Source organism: Ahaetulla prasina, chromosome 1, assembly GCF_028640845.1.
Source record: "Ahaetulla prasina isolate Xishuangbanna chromosome 1, ASM2864084v1, whole genome shotgun sequence".
Lineage (NCBI taxonomy): Eukaryota > Metazoa > Chordata > Lepidosauria > Squamata > Colubridae > Ahaetulla > Ahaetulla prasina.
In genome coordinates this window covers 69,967,526-69,987,107 of record NC_080539.1, presented here as the reverse complement: position 1 = coordinate 69,987,107, position 19,582 = coordinate 69,967,526, and the positions used below count along the sequence as shown (strand labels likewise).

Here is a 19,582-nt window from a genome sequence, read left to right as displayed (position 1 = left end):
TGCCTTTTCCCAATTGTTCTTGAATTTCCTATTTCTTCATGGCCAAAATGGGATGTTCGGGTTTTTTTAATTATGAAAAGCTGTTTGAGCCCATACTACCCAACTCCACTAAATTTGTGGCCTTCCTTTCCCTTCCTTCCCTATTTGTATTGCAATATGTCTTAATCTACGGAGCCACTGATTGGTTCAAAATTGAGAAAGGAGTTTGACAAGACTGTATACTGTCACCCTGCCTATTTAACTTATAAGCAGAGCACATCATGAGAAAGGCTGGGCTAGATGAATCACAAACTGGAATTAAGATTTCCAGGAGAAATATTAACAACTTCAGATATGCGGATAGAATTTATTTATTGGCCAAGTGTGATTGGACACACAAAGAATTTGTTTTGGTGCACATGCTCTCAGTGTACATAAAAGAAAAAAAATACCTTCATCAAAGGTACAACATTTACAACACAAATGATGGTCATAGGTTGCAATTTAACCCTTAATGATAGCAACAAAAAGTTACAGTCATACAGTCATACAGTGGAAAGAGATTGGTGATGAAAACGATGAGAAGATTAATAGTAATGTAGATTTAGTAAATAGTTTGACAGTGTTGAGGGAATTATTTGTTTAGCAGAGTGATGGCCTTCGGGAAAAAACTGTTCTTGTGTCTAGTTGTTCTGATGTGCAATGCTCTATAGCGTCGTTTTGATGGTAGGAGTTGAAACCGTTTATGTCCAGGATGTGAGGGATCTGTAAATATTTTCACGGCTCTCTTCTTGATTCGTGCAGTATACAGGTCCTCAATGGAAGGCAGGTTGGTAGCAATTATTTTTTCTGCAGTTCTAATTATTCTCTGAAGTCTGTGTCTTTCTTGTTGGGTTGCAGAACCAAACCAGACAGTTATAGAGGTGCAAATGACAGACTCAATAATTCCTCTGTAGAACTGGATCAGTAGCTCCTTGGGCAGTTTGAGCTTTCTGAGTTGGCACAGAAAGAATAGTCTTTGTTGTCCTTTTTTGATGATGTTTTTGATGTTAACTATCCACTCTAATGGCAGAAAGTGAAGATGAACTGAAGAGCCTCTTGATGTGGGTGAAGGAGGAGAGTTGGCTTGAAATTCAACATTAAGAAAACTAAGATCATGGCATCTGGCCCTCTCAATTCCTGGCAAATAAATAGGGAAGAAATGGAGATAGTGACAGATTTTATTTTCCTGGGCTCCAAGATCACCACAGATGGGGACTGCAGCCAAGAAATTAAAAAACGCTTGCTCCTGGGGAGGAAAGCTATGGCAAATCTAGGCAGCATACTAAAAAGCAGAGACATCACCCTGCCAACAAAAGTGCATATACTGAAGGCTCTGGTTTTCCCAGTTGCAATATATGGCTGTGAGAGTTGAACCATAAGGAAGACTGAGCACCAATGAATTGAGGCCTTTGAATTCTGGTGCTGGAGAAGACCCTGCAAGTCCCTTGGCCTGCAAGGCGATCAAACTAGTCAGTCCTAGAGGAGATCAACCCTGATTGTTCTTTAGACGACCAGTTACTGAAGATGAAACTCAAATAATTGGGCCAATGAGAAGGAAGGACTCACTGGAGATGAGCCTAATGCTGGGAAAGATTGAGGACAAAAGAAGAAAGGGATGATAGAGAATGAGGTGGCTGGATGGAGTCACTGAAGCAGTTGGTGTGAGCTTAAATGGACTCTGGGGAATGGTAGAGGACAGGAAGGCCTGGAGGAACATTGTCCATGGGGTTGTGATGGGTCGGACATGACTTCGCGACTAACAACAACAACAACAACAACAAATGTCTTAATCTGCATTTTCTTGGTTCTATATAAAACCTTTCAATCTCAGACCTACATAGTTTAGTTTTCTTCTGTTTTCTCATTGTATCACAATAGCAGAGACAAGCAATAGTGAGAACTTTGTAACCAAATAATATAGTGGATCAAATTATTTGTTCAAGATACAATACATTACAAATGTGTGCAATGTCAGTTGTTCTCCTGTTAGAAACAGTTCTTGGAATGGCTTGCACAGACCTGTAGCTTAGCAAAACCAGCAAGCCAGTACCTTCTGTCATTTTTTAAAGACATATAATATTTACTGCCCGGAGGCAAGAGATAGTTCTGTATTCCTTCAATCGTAATAACATAACTTTCCTTCTCAGTTCAGAATTACAAATGAAAAAAAAGCTAAAATCTCTTAATTTAATCTAATAATACTTTCTTAGTAGTTTCTCCAAAACATATTTTGCTTCCATGAAAGTAATTATAGCTGCAGTAATGGGGAGAAAGGATGCTTTACATTGGAGGCCTCAAATTGCATTAGTACAAAATTTCAGTATTTTCTGTTGTTAATTGCCTATTTTGACTATGAAAAACACAAGGAACTTTTATCTTTTACCTAGCTTCATATGCACAGATTTTTCCTTCTATGCATTTATACTTTGCAGTAGGACCCAAGGCAAATCACAGCAATGCCAAAATGACATTTGGTGATACTATTGCTCAACATTTATAAGAGGTCAGAATCAGATAAAATGAAGATAATGATAGGTACCATTATGTATAATAGGAGTACAAGAAGACTGCTAATGGTCCATCTCTTTTTAAAACCATAAAAGAGTTTTTAAAACTTGGAAAAGAGCTGTGTTAAATAAAAAAGATGGCTCATTTAATTCACAATGTAATTTCATTTTTGTTCATTTTTATAATTTAAACTCAGCTGCCAGTAAAACTGTGTAAGCTAAGAAAAAGTTTGGTGCTGCAAAGATAATTCATTTTACCTTTTGTATCTCCTTTAAGGTCCTGTATCAGGGCTGAAATCTACTTACCTTCCTTACCGGCTCCGAAGTCTACACACCACATGCTCACTTCGCTCGTGTGCACGCATCACATTTGCGCACAGACCTTCTGCACATGCGCAAAACCTGCACATGCGCAGAAGGTAAAAACACACTACTTCTTGGTTAAAATGACACCCGGGCAGCGGGTGTTGCCGGTGGTTCAGTGATCACTACCGGATCACCGAACCACAGGCTACAATCGCTACTGGATCGCAAGATCCGATCAGAACTGGGAGCATTTCACCCCTGTCCTGTATGTTAATTGTTTAATGGCACTAAATCCTGTAAAACTGAAATCTTCCAAAGATGCAAGTTCTCAACAAGACGTATAGGAACTATAACCATACTTACTGTTTATGGCTTTTCAGAATAGAGGAAACCTGGTATAGTATAACATACCCATAGAGTCCTCTGATGTATATAGCTCAAGCAGGATCTTTAAGACAAGGACCAGCAATGCACTGCTTCAAACTATACTTACGTTAAGAAAATGCACCGAGGGGCTGAACTGTGCTAAGACATGTTGTGTGAATCATATACTTCGATAAAGTTTGGGTGATACATATTTTTCATTTATGTTTTTATAAACACACAATTTATATTTTATTCTGAATTATGAATAAAAGAACTCAGCACCACTCATAGGTGTTGTGAGAAGGGTGGTTAAATGGATGGATGGATGGATGTATAAATAAATAATAACTGATCTATACTTATTCAGATCAAGAGGCTTTGTCTAAACAAATGTTCTTCCAAGTCCTACTACTCATAGAAGAAAAAATGAAATGAAATGAATCTCTAGATGTATCTAGCAAACATTTGCTGTGTGCTTATAGGGGGGATATCAAGTAGAATACAAGTAGAGGATCATGCCAAGTAAAGAGTAAGGCTTATTTGAATTCTTATTTCACAGTAGAAGACAACTATTTGGGGAGCTCTTTTCCAGTTGTCAACACTCCTGTGCTGTACTGTGTACTGGATAAAGCAATCTTTCAGACTATCTAGTCCCAAGGGATGTAGAATTTTTCAGGTCAGAAGCAGTTACATCAGAGTAGTTTAGATAGCCAGTGAAGCTGTGGTAAGGTCAATGATTTGGTAAAAGCATTCTTAGCCAATTGACATTTCTGAATACTTTTCAAAGCCAACCCCTGTAAATTTGTTACTGCAGTCATTCTGGGATGTTACAAAGGTATCGTTGCTTCATAAATTCTGGATATAAAACAGAAAAAAATTCTTTTATGTGAGATGTTAATTCACTGAGGTAAGAAATTAATATATAGTTGCATGCTGCATAATATAGAATCGTTCACATGGACACAAGACATAGGTATGATTAGCACTATTTGTAGCATAAGTGCAGTCATGGCTATAAGTGTAGCGATTTCTAAATTTTGCGAATAATTTTGATCATATCAGAACAGTGACATGGAATTGTTTTGTGAAAAAATGTTAACTAAAGCTCCACAGGAGAGATAAAAATGTTACCAAATGATTTTCTGAAAATTGTTATTTCTAAAGTCTGGTTGGATCAATGTATCCTTTTATATATAAACCAGTGAATTTTGCTTGTATTTTAGAAGCATATTTTCATATTTAGAAAATACAGTATATGCTGGCAAGAACACATTACAAACATGACTTGCATTTGTCTCCTTAAAAAACAGACATAAAATAGTGCAATGTCTTCTTCAATTATTTTCTTCCTTCCTTCCTTCCTTCCTTCCTTCCTTCCTTCCTTCCTTCCTTCCTTCCTTCCTTCCTTCCTTCCTTCCTTCCTTCCTTCCTTCGAAAATCTCTCTACTCACTGAAAAGAGTCCTCCTGCTATATCCAAGTTTTCTGAGGGAAAGATTATTTTCACAGACAGGTTTCAACTAAATCCCTTCAGTTATGGATGTTAAGTTGTTTATTTCTCTCATCACATCTAAACTTTGACTTCTGTTTCTTTGGCTGAATTCTGTAATCCTAAGAAAGTTAGTTTGTAAATAGTTTAGTATTTAGACTCTGTTGAAAGCAGCAGTAATATAACTGTTTCTTAAGACTTGACTATACTTATTGTAGGATGTGATGTGCCTTGAATGATAACTGGAAATGTGTAGGAATGTGTTGCCCCTATTTGTCTGCAGTTGAAAATGGTGGTTTTATGTTTCTTACCCATTGGTATGATATAATTCAGAAAATTAATATATTGCAGGTTAATTGGAAAATTGATATACAGATAGATTTGGTTGATGATGGTACTGGAATTACTGAACTGTCTTCTTTTTAAGCCAGAATTCCTGCAAAGATTATATGTTATTTGAAAGCAGTAGAAAATAGGGACTTTGTTTGAAATCATAAAGATGTCTTACTCTGAAAATAATGCAGATACCTCATTGAAACTGACAATCTGAAGGTAGAGAGATCATTTCATAGAGAAGCATCAAGTGCGGGGAATATTGCAGCTAAAACATTTATAAAATCCCACATCTTTCTGTCCCTTTCCAAAAGAATTTCTACAATATGTTGATCATCATCATCATTATGATCTTAAATCTCAAATACGCCAGTACAACGTGGAATTCTTCACAGGTAGAATATAGCTTGCCAAGCATATATATAATGAAGTGCAAAGTGTTCTGTATCTGCCTACATATTTTTATAGTCTCAGACTGTTTTTTCTTTCCAGTTTGCCATGTTTATATGTCAGGGGTTATTCAGGTGATTTCTCAGAAAATTTGAGCTATGTTTAAAAAAATTGTACTGTACTGTATAATAGTACAGTAGTTAAATCAGGGTGGTGCAGCATTGATTTGGAACTAGAATGTTTTGAGCTGAATTTCCAGTTTATGTAGATATCTTCATGTAAATGTCCTGTATCTGAAATAGAATGAACAGAAATCTACCATAGAGTATTACAATTAAAATGAATGTCATATGGCAATCAGTGCTGACTACTACTTATAAATTAGAAATAATTTTCCAGGGATTTGACAGTCCTATTTGGAAATGTCAGAAACTGAACATGGACTATCTACATGTAAAACGTCCTCTGTTATTAAAGTATGGATTTATACCTTGCAATATTAGTCTGTAACTGCTGCGAAAATATATTTGGAAAAAATACAACTATGATTACGTTTTACAGATAGATCTGATTTCCAGCTTTTTTTAACCTCATATCTTAAATACGCTGACTGGAAATTCTAAGAGGTTGAACCTCAACTACTTTTTAGCTTCTTTCACATACCATTATTTTAAAAGGACATCATAATGTTCCAGTTTCTTTTAAATATTGTTTTTAAACTTTGCAGCGACTGATACCATTTTGCCATATATTTGCTATATTTACAAAGAAAACAGTGTGAGAATAAAAAGAAGCATTACATTATATACACCCTAACTTACAATTACTTCAGTGGAAAGTAAGCCTGGAAATTTTATAAGCGGAGTTTGCCCAGCCTACAGCCCAGCCCTTCCCTTTGGAAGCCAATGCATTGCCTATGCAGATAATAAATTAGAAAAGAAAATCTCCATTATGATACCTATTTTTATCATTAGAGGCAAAATCGTTCTGTCAAGTCAAATCTACCACAGCAAGGAATTCAGCCCTTATAAGTTTCAGATTCACAACTTCTTTCTAGAAGAAAATTGCTTGCTCTTCAGAACATTTCCCTTATCAACAATTAAAAAGAGTTATTAAATTTGGGGTAGCTTTCAATGTTCAAAATGCACACACAGTGCACGGAGGGAAAACTCTACTCGGCTTCCTCTCTCACAGTTTGTCTTTCCCTGTCTGGATAAATTCTGATAGTCTATGACTTGCTGTAATTTGTTTCAAATAATAAATTATTTGGCAATTTATTCTGAAGGACAATTGGGTGACTAATCTCCCGCTATTCCTGTTCTGTAGCTGCACAAAAATACCAATCAGGTTGGCTATTTTAACAGGGAAAGCATTTAAAAGAGCTAGCTGATAAAATATTTGTGAGCCTCCTGGCATGTGATAACATGTTTTCCTGTATTCAAAAGCCTTTAGCCAGCTATAACATTTGATTTGATTTATAAGCTTATTGCAGAACAAGATAAATGATGACATTAACTCCAGATCTAACTGTTGTCCTCCCCTCTTGTTCTTTTATATGCATATAGGGACTGTTTGAATTCTAGGCACCGCTCCATATCTTTAAACATTTACAGTAATATTAACAAGATGTAATTGACATGGAATTCCAGCAGATAGGCTCAAAGAGAGCTGCTTCTAAGAAACTAACTTTGTTTGAAAGCATGTTCCATTAGAAGCTAAATAAATCAAAGTCCAAGCCTAATCGTGTAGTTTTATAGCATAATTTCTGGAATATTGCTCCCTTTTGAATAAGATTTAAATGCTTATCGATTTCTCTGGTTCCAGACGATACATGAGAAAAATGAGATCCCCAAGAAGAAGTAAGAGCTTAGCAATTGGACATTAAGTTGTTTATAGGTCACCATCACAAGTATATTCATAAAGCTACACTGATAACACCCCCCCCCCCGATAAATGGATTTAAGGCCAGAATTACATGGCAGATCTTTTATGCTGCTATGGCACAGTACTGCCTCCTAAAACATTTGACCCTATGCTGAGAAAATAGATGCAATTCATCTTTTGCTACCCAGAGAAGCCTCTCCCTTGTAAAAGTGCTTCTGGTTGCTTTTGCTTGACACAAAGTCAAGTTTTACAATGAATTAAAAATGCCCTGTCAATATTCCAGAAGACAGAATTTCCTGGTTTAGAAAAAAACATTATGAGCATGGAGGGAATTTGTTTTCCAGATGGGACTGAACTGTCCAATAGTGAAAGATAGGTATAACTACAATAGTAACTTACAGAAAATTTAGAGAAGAAGGTTGAACTTTTAAAAGGGTGAGAGAAAAATGTTTTTATGAAGAAGAACATGTTTTTATGGCCGTATGAAATTTAGGGAATTATTCAGTATTTTTTGATTTGGAAATGAAACATTCGGGCAAGTTGTGAGTATCTGTAATAAAACTGTTATACACTATAGTTAGGACCTATTTTGTTATATCATTTTGGATAAAAAGTCCTGTTATTTGTTTTTAAAGAGATTTACAAAAAAGCAACGTTTCAGTAAAAACCTATATTATTGGTAAATTAACATGCCGCAAAAATAATAAGCCAAAAGAACGTTAAAACCATGTTATTTTGGTAAACTATTTTTGTGTTTTTCAAAAAGGCTAATAAGAACTAACTTAGCCCTAAACCCTTAAATAAGATTCCTTAAATAAAGGCAGCCTGAAATAAAATCAGATTAAAGAAGTTTGCTTTGAGGATAATCTGAAGTTTGCTAATATTAGGTAAATGCTATCAGGTGGATCAATCATGTTTTTCACAGAAATCCTGAATATTGGAATATGTAGAGTAAAAATAATGGGATATTCCTATGAGTACCTACATGTGGTGTTTTAAAAAATTTTTTATCCTGTCTTTATTATTATTTTTGTTATATATAAATAACTCATGGCAGAAAATCTACCTTCCACTCTTCCTGCTCTATTTTCTTCACAACAACCCTATGAGGTGAGTTGGACTGAGAAAAAGTGACTGTGTTAAATTACCCAGCCAGCTTTCAGGTCTAAGGTGGGAACAGAACTCACGGTCTCCAATTTTCTAGCCTGTTGCTTTATCCATAAACCAGGGATGTCAAACTCAAGGCCGGGGAAGCAGATTTGGCCCACTGGGCCACCCTGGAAATAATGAAGGGCCAGCCCATGGTGCCTCTGCCATGGTGCCTCTGCGGCCCACCTGAGCTCCGTTTTTTGCTGGCAGAGGATTGCAGGAGGCTGTCCCAGCCGAAAACGGAGGTCGGGAGCCCATTTTCTCTGGCAGAGCACTTGGGCCATAAGCACCCACAACACAAGTGATGTCAAGCTGGCCATGCCCTCCCTGGCTGTGCACATCCCAGCCTATCAGGTCAAACATGACCCTGATGTGGCTCTCAATGAAATCAAGTTTGACACCTAGACCTAGACCACTAGACCAAACCGAGAATTAACAGCCTAATTTGATTTAAAATTCAAGGATGGGTGGCATGTCCTGTGGCATTTCTTCTCTTAGAAATTAAACATTACAACTTTATAATTAAACATAAATTGATTTCCTTATTTAATAAGACTGCAGCAAAACTGATGACATATACTTAGCTGAATGTAAGTGACAGCACAGAAAACTCTAGGCTGCAAATTATTTGATCGTTTCTTACATGCCAATCAAATACTACTTTTTTTATCTGATGGTAGAGGAATTGTTTCCACTACAAATGGTCTGATTCTGGGAATAGATTGATTTTAAATTTATATAGAGTTAAATCTCTAGTGTGTTGAGAAACTTTGCTTGCCAAGATTCGTACAAAGATTTGAAGCCCACAAATTCAATTCCACCTTTCAGGTTCTAATTTGTCTTGGACACCCAAAACATGTCATAAATAATTTACAGTCTAGTCAGGGGTACATTAATATTGTGGGCAACCCCTGGATAAGATTTTAATTATATTTGCAGTTGATTTGATTCCATTTGGCTTTTCCATCACCTGCCTTTTCATTGCAATCTTGTTGGACAGGCCAAGTTTACCGTTACTGCACACTGGAAGGGACATGGCTGATGGAGGAGAATTCCACTAATCCATGGAGGAACATTTCGGCGTGTATGGTTCCTGATGAAGTAAGCAAATAAATATTTGTTTGAAGAATCTATTGCCCAAATGGTACATTCTTTGCTTCTGATGCTGTGGAAGTGTCTTAAAATAAAGTTTTCTATTAACAATAACAGCATGGAATCTTCCATTAGTTCTTATAGAATGATTTGGATTGTTTCGCAATTTTAGTGGGATTGAAAACAGGGAGATGTGATATAATATTCTTGATTGTTATGTCCTTCGGGCTTGTAATACTGATAATTGCAATGAAACTGAAGTTAGAACTTGAAAAACTTTTAAGGAAACCATTTGAGTATGTGATACAGAGGGAGCAAGATAACACCTTGACAAAATTATATAATTTCTTCTGGTTTTATCTTCCAGGAAAATAATGAAAAAGAAAAAGGGAAATTGAATTCCATCTGGTGACATTTATCTATGTCTTACTGCATTTCATTTTTTATTTAATTGTATCCCGCCTTTATTATTTTTACAAATAACTAAGGCTTTAATATTTTATTTTATAGTATGTCATTTGTTTTAATTCAGTGTTATCCCAAATTGCATGTTGAATGGGAAACTATATCATTTGTTTGAAAAAAAAATAACTCAATACTTGAAAAGTAATTGGAATGAAGTGAGACAGCATTGGTTTCATGCCTTTTGGATTATTTTTCTAATAATAATACTTGGCTAACGTAACTAAAAAAATTCCTTGCTGTAGAAATGCATACTTATTCTTCATGAGCTCATACTTACTCTTCATGAGCTCATTGATGAACAAAAATTGCAGAATTTCCTTGCTTAAACAGCAGTTAAAATCTAGTATTCTCTTCTGTAGAATAATGCTGAACAAGAATTATGAGAGCTGAAGTGCACCAGAGACAATCTGGAGAAGAACAGATTAAGACTGGCTATAGAACAAATGAATGAATGAATGAATGAAAATGAATGATTAAATAAATAACAAATGAAATTTAGAATTTAGAGCACTGGAATTTTATGGAAATAATTTTAATGAAAGATCTAGTAGATACTGGGTTATTGAAAAGGAAATGCTTCTTACAAATACATATAAAAATATCTTTACCATCTGAAGCAGATTATTTTCTCACTGATCTTAACAAATGATCTTAACAAATGATAGCAGTGTTCCAATATCTCAGGGGTTGCCACAAAGAAGAGGGAGCCAAAGTATTCTCCAAAGCACCTGAGAGTAGAACAAGAAGCAATGGGTGGAAACTAATCAAGGAGAGAAGCAACTTAGAACTAAGGAGAAATTTCCTGACAGTTAGAACAATTAATCAGTGGAACAACTTGCCTGCAGAAGTTGTGAATGCTCCAACACTGGAAATTTTTAAGAAAATGTTGGATAACCATTTGTCTGAAATGGTGTAGGGTTTCCTGCCTGGGCAGGGGGTTGGACTAGAAGACCTCCAAGGTCCCTTCCAACTCTGTTATTATTAAACCTGTAAAATGAAGCTTTATTACCCTATGTTATACTTGGGAACTGATGCTGGAGTCACCTTATAATCCAGGGGAAATAACAAAGTTTTTTCACTTTCTAGCCTACTATAAATTTCAGCAGGCAAAAAAGCTAATACAATCCTTGTTTGTATATACAGAGGCATCAAATCAAAATCACGTGAAGAATTAGTACCACTTTATAAAGCCTTAGTAAGACACACCTGGAATATTGCATCCAGTTTTGGTCACCACATTAAAAAAATGATGTTGAGACTTTGGAAAAAGTGCAGAGAAGAGCAACTAGGATGATTAAAGTCCTGGAGACAAAACCATATGAAGAACGGTTGCAGAAACTGAGTATGGCTAGTCTAGAAAAAAAAAAGTTTAGGAGTGACATGAGCAGTTCTCAAGTATCTGAGTATCTCAAGTATCCGAGGAGCTCCCACAAAGAAGAGGGTCTTACTAAGGTGTGGTCTTACTAAGGCTTTATAAAGCACCAGAAGGCAAGACAGGAAACAATGGATGGAAACTAATCAAGGAGAGAAACAACCTGGAATTAAGGAGAAACTTCCTAACACTGAGAACAATCAACCAATGGAACAGCTTGCCTTCAGAAGTTGTGGGTGCTTCATTTTAAGAAGAGACTGGACAGCCACTTGTCTCAAATTGTACAGGGTCTCCCTTTCAGCGGTGCTCTGATTGCTTGTTTGAATATTGTATAGCAGATACGTTTGGTCAGCTTTTTCTGTGTTTCCATATAAAATTACTGGCTTTGTGTTTCTGTCCGCTCTATTGAAACAAACTATGACAGAACAAAACAGGAAAAGTCCAGTAATTTTATTTCAGCTGTTTCTGTGTTACCCTTTTCAGGACTCAACAGGAAGACGGTTGTTATTCCTTTCTGTTATCTACACCACTGGATATGCTCTTTCTTTCTCAGCCCTTGTTATAGCAACTGGCATTCTCCTTTGGTTCAGGTAAGCCACGTGGCTAAAAAGAATGAATTCTAGCATATGGAAATATCTGGTATTTGATGCTTAGCTTCAAAAAATAAATGTGATGATGGATAATTAGGAGTAGCATAAAATTAAGCTTCATATGAAAATTGGAAAATTTTCAAAGTATGGAATTAAAGAGAAGTGTATAATAAGAAACGAAATACAGTTTGTCTTGGGTGGATATGCAGAAAAGAAAAAAAGCTGCACTATAAATAAATAAACATTGCTTTTAAATTGCACACAGCTAAACTGGTATGAATATTCTGTTTTATAAATTGGCAGAACATTTGTTTTGTTAGAGGTAGAACAGAAGAACTTTTTTTCCACAGAATATTGTTCTGCTACTTTATCTTTTAAATATGGTTTGTTATAAATTGGTAGAAATAAGGAGAAGGGGTTCCAAAGTAAAGTACTGCTCCAATGATGACAGGTTTAGTCACTGAATTAAGTTTTTCTATTTGACATGCTGAAATTTATGTTCTCTTAACTTGATGATGCTCATAATGAATTTTCATTTTTGCCTATTGGGATGCCAGAAGTGAAATCACGCTCCACTTATTCCAACTGTGTGCATGCAAGTCTTTCTTAGAGTAATAGTCCTCTTTCAATTGCCTTTCAAACAATTGCTGGTAAATAGCATGCTTTCTCTTGATGGGATTTTTTTTTTATTTCTTTTTGTCACAACAGTATACACAAATAATTGTCATAGATAAAACAACATAATTTGAAGAAAATATACATATATGTATAAAAAATATGCATCAATTATATCAATTTGATATGATGAAGGGAACAATAGGACAGGAACAGTAGGCACTTTTGTGCTCTTATGCACGCCCCTTATAGCCTTCTTAGGAATGGGGTGAGGTCAATAGTAGACAGTTTTTGGTTGAAGATTTTGGGATTTTGAGTAGAGATTATGGAGTCAGGTAATGAGTTCCAAGCATTAACAACTCTGTTACAGAAGTCATATTTTCTGCAATCAAGTTTGAAGCGGTTGACATTTAGCTTGAATCTGTTTTTTGCTCTTGTAATATTGCAATTGAAGCTGAAGTTGTCTTTTATAGGAAGGATATTGCAATAGATGATTTTGTGTGTTAAACACAGGTCATGTCAGAGTCGATGGAGTTGTAAGTTTTCTAATCCCAGGATTTCAAGTCTGTTGGTATAAGGTATTTTGTTGTTTTCGGAGGAGTGAAGAACTCTTCTAGTAAAATATTTTTGGACTCTTTCTATTGTATTTATGTCAGAGATGTGGTATGGGTTCCAGATGGGTGAGCTGTATTCAAGAATAGGTCTGGCAAATGTTTTGTATGCTCTAGTTAGTAGTGTAGAGTTTTTAGAAAAGAAGCTGCGTAAAATTAGGTTTACAACTCTTAGGGCTTTTTTCGCTATGTAGTTGCAGTGAGCTTTGGCATTAAGGTCATTTGATATGAGAACTCCAAGATCTTTGACAGGGTGGGGGTCATCAGTTAGGTAATGTCCATCAAGTTTGTACTTGATGTTAGGGTTCTTTTTTCCAATATGAAAGACTGAGCATTTGCTGGTTGAGATTTGGAGTTGCCAAGTTTTAGACCAATCGGAAATTAAGTCGAAGTCTTCTTGAAGGGTAGAAGTATTATTAGTGGTATTAAATAGTTTGACATCGTCAGCAAAGGGAACACAATAACTTGAGATGAGGTGAGGTCACAGAGATCATTTATGTATAGTATGAAGAGTGTTGGTCCAAGAACACTACCTTGGGGAACGCCACTTTTGACAGGAACAGGATTTGATATAGCGTTGCCAATTTTGACCACTTGTTGTCTGTTTGTCAGGAAGGCATTTATCCAGTTGTGAAGAGGTCCCGAAATGCCGTAGGATTTTAGTTTGAGGAGTAGTTTATCATGTACTACTGAATCAAAAGCTTTGCAGAAGTCTATGTAGATTGCATCTATTGTTTTTCCTTGATCAAGGTTTGTAGTCCATATGCTTTTGCAGTGGAGAAGTTGTAGATTACAAGACATTTTTTTTCTGAAACCAAATTGTTTGTTAGAGAGAAGGTTGTTTGTTTCGAGATGTAATGGATTGGTTTATGATGGATTCCATTACTTTGCATGAGACACAACATAGAGAGATAGGTCTGTAATTTTCAACAAGGCATGGATCTCCTTTTTTGAAGATAGGGATGACTGTGGCTAGAGACCAGAGTTTTGGAAGGGAACTAGTTTTGAAGGCTTTATTAAAGATAATGCTTAGGGGTTCAGCTATATTAATTGAAAGTTTTTTTAAAAAGTATGCACATAGTCCATCAGGTCCAATAGATAATGATGGTTTAAGGTTGCGAAGGGCTTTTTCAACATTATCTTCTGTAAAGTCCACGTGTGTTAGGTCGTTGTTTTCTTCTGTGGAGTCTATATGTGTTGAGTCGTTGTTAACATTTTTGATATGATTTAGGAATGTTGGATATGAGCCATCACCGTTTACAAAGACTGAGCCAAAGAATGTGTTAAAGAGGTTTGCTTTGATTGTTTGGTCAGTACATTCTTTACCGTTAGATTCTTTTAGTGGTGGAATGGTTCTTGTTTCTTTTAGTTTATTGTTTACAAAATTATAAAAAGCACAACTGGAATTGGTGCGTAGAAGGTTTTCTTCTTGTTTAGTGTGGTAAGTGTTACATTCTGTTTTTATTTGGTTGCAAATACTTTTGTAGTGGTTTTTGAAGTTTGTTACATGACCTTTTTTGTTTTTTTGATGCTTCTGTCACAGTCTCCTGCAGAAATGTGCAGTGCACAGTTAAACTAAGCATGTTTTACACAATGGGTTTTCAAATCTTTACCTACGGGACTTAAAACTCAGTTTTAAGTCTTTGTTTTTAAACCTTTTTCTCTGAATACTATAGGAAATGGTACTTCAATAATAGTTTTGTATATTTTTTAGTATTAGTAGTTTGCTTTCCATTTCAGAGATGAGAGCAACCCCCAAATTTATTTTTAACTCTACAGTGTAACTATCTGATGTACACACTTCAGTTTTGAACAGAGCTCCCTTATACCTCACTTGACAGTCATTACAGCCTACATGTTTTCAAGTGAATTAAGCATCATAATTATGTTTACAGGCACCTGCATTGTACCAGGAACTATATTCACTTGAACCTTTTTACCTCATTTATCCTACGTGCTGTGTCCATCTTCATTAAGGACTCCATGCTCACGTGGATGTACAAGACAGCCCCTCGTCAACAACAGTGGGAGAGTGTAATTTCCTACCAGGTATATGATAAGACTTATTGTATTTTCCAAAACAGAAATAGGTGATTGTAATATATTTTAAGGTGTGCATTTCCTTTTGGGGGAAAGCTTGTTAAATTTACATATGAGTATAGATGAAAGGACTTAAAATAAAAATCTCTTTCTATTTGGGGGAATCTTATCCCTTGAGGATAAGATTTCTTCTTCACTTCAATTTTCTTTTCTTTTTTTACACTTCAGAAGTCCAAAAGCAACTGTAAGTGTTTAGATCTTCCTTAAAATTGTAAATCTTAATAACATGTCCAAAAACTGTGCTTTTTAATCAGTAACCTAAAAATATCTTTCAAGGATATTAGAAATATCCTTTGAAAAAGATATCATTTTCCTCATAATAAAAACATTGAAATACTACATAATACTGTCTAGCCCTATTCCTGTTCTATACAAATAAACCCACTTTTGTCAGAGAGAGGAACCAGGATATAAGATGCAATTGGGAATGTAGTCACTAACATTTTCAGAGGAAATGGCAATTCTTATTTTTATTCAAAGTTTTATTCTTGAACAATGGCTTACATTATGAGAATAATAAATGCAGAGAAACAGATAGAAGGAGAATGCACTGCTCTTCCAAAATCTGTTCAGAGTATAATGAGGCATAAGCTCTGCAGTGCTGAAAAAAGGGAGTTTATATACTTTGGCAGAGACAAAGTTTTGCCTTCACAAGCCATCTCTGCATCATTTTCTGGCAGCTTCTATTGCCACAACCCAGGTTGATCAACTGAGGCCTCTATATTGAGTGACATATTTTGTGGAGAATGAGCATAAAGGAAGCTGCCTCTTCCCTTATGAATAGAATAGAAATGTCCCCTTGGACATAGATGAAAACATTATAATGCTTCAACTCAGCTAAGAAATATGATAGTTCAAGTAGGCATGCTAAAGGGCTGTATAGTGAAGGAATATTTGCTACTGAATTCGATTATTTTTTAGCCTGCTGTTGACAGTTTCCAAAGGTTGCTTTGTTATCAAATTTTTGAGGGCATTGTGGTTTCATGGGCACTTTACATTTTTCCTGGTCTGCAGCACCTAAAGTATTTACTCAAATCTCTGCCCTCTCAGGGGTCACTCAGCTGCCGCTTGATCTTCGTGATGATGCAATATTGTGTGACTGCAAACTATTACTGGCTACTGGTGGAAGGAATGTACCTGTATACTCTATTAGCCCTCTCAGTATTTTCAGAGCAGAGAATCTTTCGACTTTACCTTTGTGTTGGCTGGGGTAAGTAGTCTTTATGCCTCTTTTCCAAATATGGTATTTCTTGTTTTAGTATTTTAGGAGATGGGAACTGAAAAAATACTGCTTTTTATTACAAAGAAATATTGATTTTTTTAATACACTTTGTCTGCTTTTACACTTGTGAAGAGCCTTTCAATAAGAACATGCTCAGAAATAATGCAGATGCCTTTCTGAATTCTCTAGCACCATCAGTTATGATGATCATTTGCTTTTCTTTTAATGCCAGCATTATAGGTAGTCCCTGACTTACAACAGTTCATTTAGTGACCTTTCGAAGTTAACAACGGCACTGAAAAAAGTGATTTATGATCATTTTTCACACTTATGACCATTGCAGCATCCCCGTGGTCACGTGATTTACATCCAAATTTTTGACAACTGGTTCACAGTTATGATAGTTGCAGTGTCCTGGGATCATGTGATCATATTTTGTGATCTTCTGGCAAGGAAATTCAATGGAGAAACCAGATTCACTTAATAACCATGTTACTAATTTAACAACTACAGTGATTCACTTAACAAATGTGGCAAGAAAAGCCATAAAATGGGGCAAAACTCAATAAATTTCTCACTTAGCAACATAAATTCTGGGCTCAATTATGTTCATAAGTGGAGGACTACCTGTACTAACATCTGTGGATAATAATGAATGAGCCAAAATAATGTCCTTACTTGTAGGACACTGATTGATTTAATATCATGCCTTTATTATTGTTGCAAATAACTCAAGGTAATGAACTTATCCAATACACCTCCCTTCTCATATTTTTCTCTCAACAACAACACTGTGAGGTGAGTTGGGCTGAGATAGAATGATTGACCCAGAGTCACCCAGCTGGCTTTCATGGCTAAGACTGCACTTGAATTCACCATGTCTCACTTTCTAGCCTGGTGCCTTAACTACTGGGCCAAACTATCTCTTACATGAGCTGTGTATTTGCATTTACCTTCTACCTGATGTTGGTCCTAGAGTTTACTAGCATAAAATCATGTGTTATTTTTTTCTTCCTGAGGTATAATTCCCTATTTCATGGCCCAGAGGATTTTTTTGTTTTACTACCATGTTACCTTATGTAATCATAAGGCAAATCTTTTAAGACAATATATAATGTTTCGTTGTAAATATACATTATTTCATTAATCAAATCATTTTTAAACAGTGACATATTTCTGCACAGGTGCAGAATATACAAGACAAGCTTCCCAATATGTTTTGGATTGTAGAATCACTGTAGATTCTTAGTTTAATACAGTCTCTAGCCTGTATTGTGTTAAATGCCAGTAGGGATAAAATATTTAAATACATCTTGAATGGGCTTGATGCGGCTTTTTCTCTTCCACAGATTTACATTCCTATGTGAACATTCTACACAAGTGCAGTGTAAAATTCATATAAACATTTTACACTGCACTACACAAGTGCAGTGTAAAATTCATATAAATGATCAGATGCATATTATTTATGTCACCCGAGTACACATGATGTATGAACGATGAATATATTATGTTCTGTCCCAACCAATAACCAATGAAGTATTCATAAGAAACTATATTGGGCTGTTCTAGTAAAGTTCCATAGATCTCATAACAACCTACTTACTGTAAATTATTTAAACTTATAGAAAGCAAAAACATGCAAAATGATGAGCCCTATACTAAAGTTATTGAATAGATTTCTAAGCAAGTTGAAATCGAAGGTTTTATTGTTTTATTTTTATTGTTTAGTAGAAACCCAACTCCATTACAAAAATTATAAAAGGTTGACCTGAAATATTTCTGATTGCAGATTATATTTAGCAATACTTGAGTTCAGTGGTTGTCATCCAGGATGCTAACTATATACAGTATGTTCTGAACAGAGGCTGCCTGATGCCTGTTATGAGCTGAAAACAAAACATTAAATGAAGCAAAAGGGGTTGTGTAATTTGTTTAGAACAAAGAACCCAAAATAAACTTTGTATACAAGGAGTTCTGAATCATGCACAATTACCCTGCTGTGATCAATAGACCTTTGGGATACTGAACGTACTGTAGTTATCATCTATTTTCTTTATTGAGGTGACACTATCCTAAGACATAAGTTTTTAAATCCCACTTTATAGGCATAAATGAGGATAAGGGGTCAATTAGTTAAACAAAAAAAAAAGAATTTGTCCCTTCCTCTTGCGTATGTAATAATTCAGTCTAACATCTGATTTCTATAAGGAAATATATAAAGTGAGATTCCAACTATCTAAATTGCCCAAGACCACCAGTGTGCCATTTTGCAGCAAATCCCAGGCCTTAAAGAGCAAAAGCCGCTAAACGATATTTGAATACTTTACTGGCATTCCATTCTCTGTTTTTATTTTCTTTTTTTTCCCTTTAGAAAATCATGCTCATTTTGTTCTCAGCCTGTGAGAGATTTCTTTTTCCAGGATTAGGAGCATGATCTTTTTACAGTAAAGGAAACTGAAAAGCAAACTGCTACGGGTAATTCTTCTTGACTTGGACTTATTACTTAACAACCATTTATAGTTATGACAGTATCTGAAACAGTGCTTTACAGCCGACTAAGCACTTCCAGCCAATGTAAAATGTCATACACATTCCCACGGGCATGTAATCACATTCTGGGTGCTATTCACACTTATGACTGGTTGCCAATCACCCTATTATAAATAGATAATATTTTCAAAAACTTATTTCTGCTAATACTATATAGCAGGGGTCTCCAACCTTGGTCCCTGTAAGACTTGTGGACTTCAACTCCCGGAGTTCCTCAGCCAGCTTTGCTGGCTGAGGGACTCTGGGAGTTGAAGTCACAAGTCTTAAAGGGACCAAGGTTGGAGACCCCTGCTATATAGCACCCTGGATAAATTTTGTATAAAATTTAATTCTCTTTATGTTAAAGGAAACATTATGTGTAATTCTGCTTATGAAAGAATTGGTAAGCTCTTACTTTTATAATGCAAAATCCTAGCTTTGATTTAATAAATAAGATGTGCACAATTTTATTTATCTGCAAAACAATCTTGGAGGCTACTAAGACACATCCATGCACAGCAACTGTACAGATAAATTTAA

At 35.6% G+C, this 19,582-nt stretch overlaps 1 protein-coding gene across 1 annotated transcript in view; it reads left to right on the top strand.

Moving 5' to 3' along the window:
* GLP1R (glucagon like peptide 1 receptor) overlaps nt 1–19,582 on the top strand; it is a 135,271-nt gene that overhangs the window by 74,874 nt on the left and 40,815 nt on the right. The window contains exons 6-9 of the mRNA XM_058163799.1: nt 9,444–9,544; nt 11,856–11,962; nt 15,084–15,237; nt 16,339–16,498. Of these exons, the coding sequence (XP_058019782.1) occupies nt 9,444–9,544; nt 11,856–11,962; nt 15,084–15,237; nt 16,339–16,498 (522 nt within the window). The remainder of the gene's footprint in view (nt 1–9,443; nt 9,545–11,855; nt 11,963–15,083; nt 15,238–16,338; nt 16,499–19,582) is intronic.